The 7,583-nt window shown below is 25.0% G+C and overlaps 1 protein-coding gene across 1 annotated transcript; it reads left to right on the forward strand.

Moving 5' to 3' along the window:
* The first annotated feature begins 1,708 nt into the window (after window positions 1-1,708).
* On the forward strand, window positions 1,709-3,955 carry LOC106764037 (cytokinin riboside 5'-monophosphate phosphoribohydrolase LOG3). The gene is made up of 7 exons (XM_014648237.1): window positions 1,709-1,852; window positions 2,042-2,139; window positions 2,221-2,251; window positions 2,339-2,438; window positions 2,947-3,017; window positions 3,522-3,665; window positions 3,785-3,955. Exons 1-7 carry the CDS (start codon window positions 1,724-1,726, stop codon window positions 3,848-3,850), a joined length of 639 nt encoding a protein of 212 aa, XP_014503723.1. The 5' UTR covers window positions 1,709-1,723; the 3' UTR covers window positions 3,851-3,955.
* Window positions 3,956-7,583: the final 3,628 nt, after the last annotated feature.

Here is a 7,583-nt window from a genome sequence, read left to right on the forward strand (position 1 = left end):
ATATTGGAAATTGAAGCTTATCATGATCGAGTGATAGTCAAATAAAATTATTTCTAAATAATGAATGATGAGTGTTTTAAAATTAATAAATATTGCTAATATCCCTTTATTTATTATTAGAAAGTCTTAACTATTTTTTATTAAAAATACTATTTTTTTAAAGACGACATATCTAAACAAATAGTTAAAGAAGTAATTTCTTCGGTTACTTAAAACAATCAATGCGATTTATTTCTTTTGAGTAAGTTTTTTTCACAAAAATATTAACTTATTATATCTATATATTTGAGGAATTTATAGAATGTGTTGAATAAAACTATTACAAAGAGTTTGTTTATTTTTATTAGTGATGCTTCTCAAAGTTAATTAATTAAATGTGATTCTTATACGATTTAAAGTTTTTGCAAGTACTGAAGTGCATAATTACTTAATTACTTAATTTGATGGTTTCATATTTAAAATCAATGTCTTAGATGACATTGTTTAAGTATAATAGATCAAACTCTGACTTTTGAGAATATATCATTCAAAATTTTATATCGACTAAAAGTAAAATTAAATTATGAGATTTTTTCATAAGAAAGATATAGAAAAACTTAATGAATAAATAAGTTCATATGAAAAATTAACTAGGATGTCACTTCTAATTCTTAGTTAGGACTTTTTGCCTATTTTATACCATATGTTTGACTCACCATCAAATTAAATTATCGAGTATAATATTACATACGGTAATTTTTTTTTAAAACTGTAAAATTTTATATTAATAAATCGTAAATAAGATTATATAAAATATCATGACACTATTTTTAATTTAAAACCTTAAACAATAAGGTTAAAGTCCTTTTATTTATACATTAATTATCTTTCTCATTTTTATCTAACACATAACTTTTAACTCATCTTAAATTTTTAACAGAAATTACAAACACAAATTATATATGTAAAAACAATCATCTTCATTATATGTTGATTTTATAAAAAATAAGTTAAACTTAATTACTATAATAAGTACTATAAGAGTCATCTAAGTAACTTTTACTTAATAGATATATAAAAATTCACATTGGCTGCACATGAAACAATAGTCTTTGAGAGAAGGCAAATGGAATGTTTACAATTTGAAAAGAGGAAAAAAAGGAAAAGAAAAATAAATTATGGGAATATCCAAATGAAGAATATATAAGTGAGTATTAAATTGAGATAATAATGATGTAAGATATGATGCATTGCAGACACTGATATATGTGATTTTATGGTGTGGGAAGGAAGGGGGCATTATAGAAGATGGATCTCATTATTTAAGAGAAAAATTCTCAATTCTCAATTCACACCACTTTTCTATATTATTATTATTATTAGAATAATGATATCTAGACAACGTTTGTTTTACAACATTTGAACATTGATTATATGTTAATCTATGATTGGTCAAAAATTACTCCACAATAATGTTTATGATTATTATTATTGATTCTGGAGTAATTTTTGACCAATCACAGATTGACACATGATTAATGTTCAAATGTTCTCACAAAAATGTTGTCTAAATATCATTATCCTTATTATTATTATCTTATTAGATTGCTTCCTTCTTTCACCTATCTCTTCTCCAAGTTAGCATAAGATATAAGAAAAAGAAAAAAAAACAAACAGGTTTGCATCATCCATATTTATTCAATCACATCATTGAAGGCAAAATCAAATTGTTATATATATATATATGGAAATTGAAGAAGAAGGCCTAATAAAGATGAAGTCAAGGTTTACACGTATCTGTGTCTTCTGTGGCACCAGCCCTGGCAAGAACCCTAGCTACCAACTCGCTGCAGTCCAACTCGGCAAACAACTTGTAAGACATAATAATCTCACAACACAACTCATTCTCATTCTCTTCTACTCTATCATTAACTTTTTCAAACTAAACCATGTTGTTGTGTTTTTCAAAATAAAAAATCAAACCATGTTTGTACATAATCACAAACACAACTTTGTCTCAACTCTTAAATTCTTTCATACCATGTATCAAATGAGAATACAGGTGGAGAAGAAGATCGACTTGGTTTATGGAGGAGGGAGCATTGGGTTGATGGGGCTAATCTCACAAGTGGTGTTTGATGGTGGACGCCACGTGTTAGGGTAATTCTTCATATCTCTATCTTTCTCTTTCTTTCTTTTTCATCTTTCACCTAATAATTTCGCCATCTTCAACAATTGCAGGGTCATTCCCACAACTCTTATGCCCAGAGAGGTATTTTATTTTTTAATAAATAATTCATCATTAATTTATAATTAGTGAGTGAATTAAATTAGAAACTATAATAACGAAATTGAATAGATAACTGGAGAAACAGTAGGAGAAGTTAGAGCAGTATCAGGGATGCATCAACGCAAAGCAGAAATGGCTCGACAAGCTGATGCATTCATTGCTCTCCCAGGTTTCTTCTCTTCTTTTCGAACTAATTATAAATACATAAATTATTTTTATTATGTAAACAATTCATGATAATAAATAAATAATAATTAATAAATGGATCTGTATATATGTATATCCTTTCAATCAACAACGCAAAAAGTTCCTGTTGATGCATATGACAGAGAACTCTCCCCTAAGTTATGAAAAAGACTTTTGCTATTATTATTGAAGTTATGATTTGTGAACTTTAATTAAAAAATCATTTTAATTAAAAAAAGACCAAAAATATATATATATATATTTTGATGTCCGGTTCCGCGGAGAGAAAATAATTTCTCAAGATATCTTTATGAGTAACGGATCATAACTGTCAACTGTATGCTGCAAATTAATGAGATTCCTGCAGCTCTTACGAAGGTTCTATTCATGCATTATTGCATTTGCATAGTTATAGGTGATAGCAACACTGTTTAATTAATGTAGAAAAAGTGATTAATTATTGGAATATATATATTTTTTAATTATTTTAGGTGGATATGGCACTCTGGAAGAACTGCTTGAAGTTATCACTTGGGCTCAACTAGGAATCCACGATAAACCCGTGAGACATCCAAAACCTAATCACTTAACTTTTTAATTAATTATTAGTATTTAAGGAAGTGGAATGTGTATACCCAAAGTGATTGTATAGTAAATTCGTAACGATTTTGAACACAACTCTTCACGTCGATATAGATGTGAAAAGATTATCCTATCATATTAAAAAATAAATTTTAAACTTAACTCAATCACACAAAATAATTTAATAAACGAGATTTACATTTATTTATATATTATAAATTGACTTATTTTTAATTAATGTAAAACTTTTAACAAATATCATATCGACTAAAAATAAGACTTATTTAAATATATAAAGAGTACAAATTACATTTTATATATTAATTTTGTAAGATTGAATTAAATTTAAAATTTATTTTTTAATATGACATCACAATCAAATTAAAATTTATTAAGTAAATATAAAACTAATTTAAAATATATAAATAAATAAAAAATATATATAAAAATGAATTAATGAATAAGGAGAAAAAAATGGTGGCAGGTAGGGTTGTTGAACGTGGATGGCTACTATAACTCGTTACTGTCATTCATGGACAATGCTGTAGACGAAGGTTTCATTACACCAGCTGCCCGTGACATTATTGTCGCTGCCCAAACTGCCCAAGACCTCATGTCGAAGCTTGAGGTTGTAGATAACATGCCATGAAAATTCTCATTTTTTATTTTTCCATTTTCTTAAAGAAATAAAATTTTTTATTATTTTCCTTTTTTTCATGTGAATTTTTTGATTTGATGATTTTACAGGAATATGTGCCGAAGCACAGTGGTGTGGCACCGAAGCTGAGTTGGGAGACGGACCAACAGTTATAAAGAGATAACATATTTTCTCTTTGGAAAATAGCTTTCTCAATACATTTTGTATTTTCTTAATTACCAACAAATTATGATCAATACAAGAAAATTTCCGTCATTATAGATATTGTGCATATATAGTAAAACTCGCTTGAGTGTTGTGAGTCTTCAAATTTAATTGATATTAAATATCTAAATTTATCATAAACGTAAAACTTAATTAAATGTATAAAAAAATAATTATTAAAAATTTAAAAGGATGAGTATATACTTAATTAATGAATTATTATTTGAATCTTAGTAGAAATTGTGTTGAAGATGGAGAGTGTGACTCTCGAAAAGATATGTCTTTATACAAATAAGGACGAGTGGGAAATAATTGTTGAAACTTATCTCTATATAAAATGTGAATTTTAAAGGAGACAAAAATGAGAGCAAATAAAATTTCTAATAAATAGAAAACTTATAATTAATAAAAAGAGTGATTTTTTCTAGATAAAAATATTCATAAGTTTTATTTATTTTAACTAAATACATTAAAAGAAGTTGTAATTCAAATTTATTAAATAAAACACTTTGATAGCACATTCAAAATATAAATACCCAATGTGATTAATATATTTTTAATCTAAAATATTAAGATAATAAATTTATAGTTTTTGTTTATTTATTTTATATAGTGTTTAATTTTTTCATTAACACTAAATGTAAGATTTAGATTCATATTTGTATTTTCAAAAATATTTTATTAAGTTTTTTTTTTTAGTTTCTAAACTACAACACAATTTGATTTTTGTCGATATTTCAAATTTTGATCATGTTATCTCTTTAAACTTAAAAATGATAGATACAATCTTTTTAACCATCAATGTTAACACTTTTTTAATGTGACAAATGACAAAGTAACGCATGCTTATAAAACACTAACACATATTTGTCCTTTTTTACAAGTTCATTAAGATGGAAAACTACACTTATACATTTATTGAGAATTGGAATCCAATAAAATTAAAATTTGAAATAGAGGCAAAAATTAAAATCATATATTATATAGTATTTCGGTTTATAGGATCGAGGTGAGGTCTTCTCTAAGCTTAGGTCAAAGTTTTAGTCTTCAAACTTCTCTTTACCGTTTGGTGAGGTCGGATTCTACCTGCAGAAATCACTTTGATGCTAAAGTCAGTGTTTGTCCAAATACTTTTTTAATAAATACGTAGTAAAAAGTCACAAACTATCTAAATATCAAACTTGTATATATAGATTCTAAAATATGTTTATGTAGCTAACTAGAAAGTCCTACCATACATAATTTATAAATCAAAATCATAATTATGTTTCATCATTTTAGTGTAGCTTATCGTTAAAATAATAATTTTTCTTTTTATAATAAAATAATTGTTATGCTTAAAAAAAGTTTGAGAAAAACTAGATGGTATAGCTTGGTTCACATGTTTATAATTATTTCTCTTAGAGATAACACTATAATATTATTGTAGTGGATTGGTTGTTGAGTTTTGCAATTATAAACCTTAATTTTCTGCCATTAATTATAATAATCTGCAAGGATTAGTAATGGGTGGTTGTTGTTGTTGCAGTAAGCTTTCAATTAAAAGATTGATATAGAAAGGCTACATGGTGACTCATCCAAATGAAGAAAAATTTGAATACTTCATCATTTATTTTTAATAGATATTGTTAGAATTATCTTACAATTATTTTAAGCCACTTCCATCATCACATTTTTCTTTCTTTTTAAATATTCAAATACAAAGTGATATAATACAATTTTTTTATCATTCCAATAAACTTGCATGCATTTGCAATTTGTTTGATTGATACCAATTCAGTTTGGATTTGGATTCTTTAATGATTTTTTTAATGTTGTCCTGTCTTACTAATTTTAATATTTTAAAACACATTAATTTTTTGAAATATATCAAGATAAATATATTCTGAATATAATAATAATAAAAAATAACACTTCAAATTTAATTGAGAATCTAGACTCACTTAATTCACAAGAAAAAGAGAAAAAAAAATTATTTTTTTATTGAGTAGTAAAATTAAATATTTGTATCCTGTAAACATAATTCTACCAATAAACAATAATGTAACTGTATTATTAATAAACAATAGTAGACACACATTTCACTAGAAGACGATTCTTTATATATTTTTATTAGAAGATATGATATAAAGTGAGATTTCACACGTCTAAATTTCAGATTACATATTTTTGATCCTTTTATTATTGCAAAATGTTTAAAATCAATATTTCTTCCTTCCATAAGATATTTTATAGTTGTGATGTTTCTAATCAACATAAATAAATAAATTAAATTTAGATTTTGATTAAAATACTTAAATGCTAAATTATTTGTATGGGGGAATATGTTCTGAATACTTATTAGGGGTTGTTGAGATTGTGATTGAGCTTTTAATAATATAGTTTTTAATTAGGAACCTAATTTACTTATTTACATGCAACAAAGTCAATGAATAAATGGTTATGATTTTTGTCCCATATGCATTTTTTTCCATGAAAATTAATTTTAAGGAGAGTAATTATTGAAGATGACTTTATTCAATGGACAAATGAAGAAGATGGCAAGTGTCAAAAACAAAAAGGAAAGGACAAAGTTAATTTGTTAAAACTTTAGTAGGGTTAGGAGAATTTTGATTCTGTTCTTATTCAAGCAATTAAATATATTTTTTTTCTTTTTACTTTTACAACACTGAGAATCGAAAAATCAAAATTACCATTTAAGAGGGATTGAATATTTATCTAGTTTTAAGGTTAAATTAAACTTAAAATTTATTTCTTAATATAATATTTGAAAGATATTAAACTCTATTCTAATATTTGTTATGTTTTATTCGATTTTGAGATGGGAATTTAGTTTATAGATGAATTAACAAACTTAATAACATAAACACACTTAAAAAATATTGTTAATCACTTTTAGAAGGCAATTTTATGAAATAATTCTAAATAATATATCTTTAATGGGAGGAAAAACTCCGTTAAAAGTAATGAAGATTATTAAATGAATGGATAATGGATTATTTGAAGTATTTTTTCTTAACTTGTCATTTTACAAATAATTGATTGAATTAGTGAATAATCGATTACTATCTAACTGAATTATTTTCAGGATTTTTTTAATTTAATTTTATTGATATTGCTAAAGCTTGATGATGTAATTATAGCAATTGGTCCACATTCCACAAAAAGTTTGTCTAAAAGTAACCATTGTGTGGCCTTTTCCTTGTGTTCATATCAATCTAATTTAATTTCCACCATCAGTTTCACATCAATCTAAAAATGTGTAGACATCAAAATATAGAAATAAGAATAATATATATATTTTCTTTATGCTCACATGTGGCAATAGACTTTGATTTCTATTTCCCCTCTTAGTTTCACATCAATCCAAAAGTGTGTAAACATCGAAAAATAGAAATAAGAATAATTTTTTTTCCTACACGTGCCTTTTTATTCACTGAATACTTATTCTAGTCATGATCATATAATTGTGATTTATCAAACGATTTTGAGCATATAATAAAAATTGCAACATGATTTTTACATTTTGTGAATAGATGATATCTACAACTTAACACTAGTTAGCTACTCCAAATAAATAAAATTAGGGATTTATCTGCAAATTTTATGTAATATTTAATCATTATTTTATTAAGTTTGAGAATTTTTTTCTTATATATTATCTGTATGAATTCCTTACTTGTA

Source organism: Vigna radiata, chromosome 6 (assembly GCF_000741045.1).
Source record: "Vigna radiata var. radiata cultivar VC1973A chromosome 6, Vradiata_ver6, whole genome shotgun sequence".
Taxonomy (NCBI): Eukaryota; Viridiplantae; Streptophyta; class Magnoliopsida; order Fabales; family Fabaceae; genus Vigna; species Vigna radiata.

What these genes read in the sequence shown, in the direction of transcription:
- LOC106764037 (XM_014648237.1), top strand. Translation starts at nt 1,724, where the DNA reads ATGGAAATTGAAGAAGAAGGCCTAATAAAGATGAAGTCAAGGTTTACA. An exon ending in TCCAACTCGGCAAACAACTT is followed by an intron (nt 1,853 to 2,041) that starts GTAAGACATAAT and finishes ATGAGAATACAG; the next exon opens with GTGGAGAAGAAGATCGACTT. An exon ending in GGTGGACGCCACGTGTTAGG is followed by an intron (nt 2,140 to 2,220) that starts GTAATTCTTCAT and finishes CAACAATTGCAG; the next exon opens with GGTCATTCCCACAACTCTTA.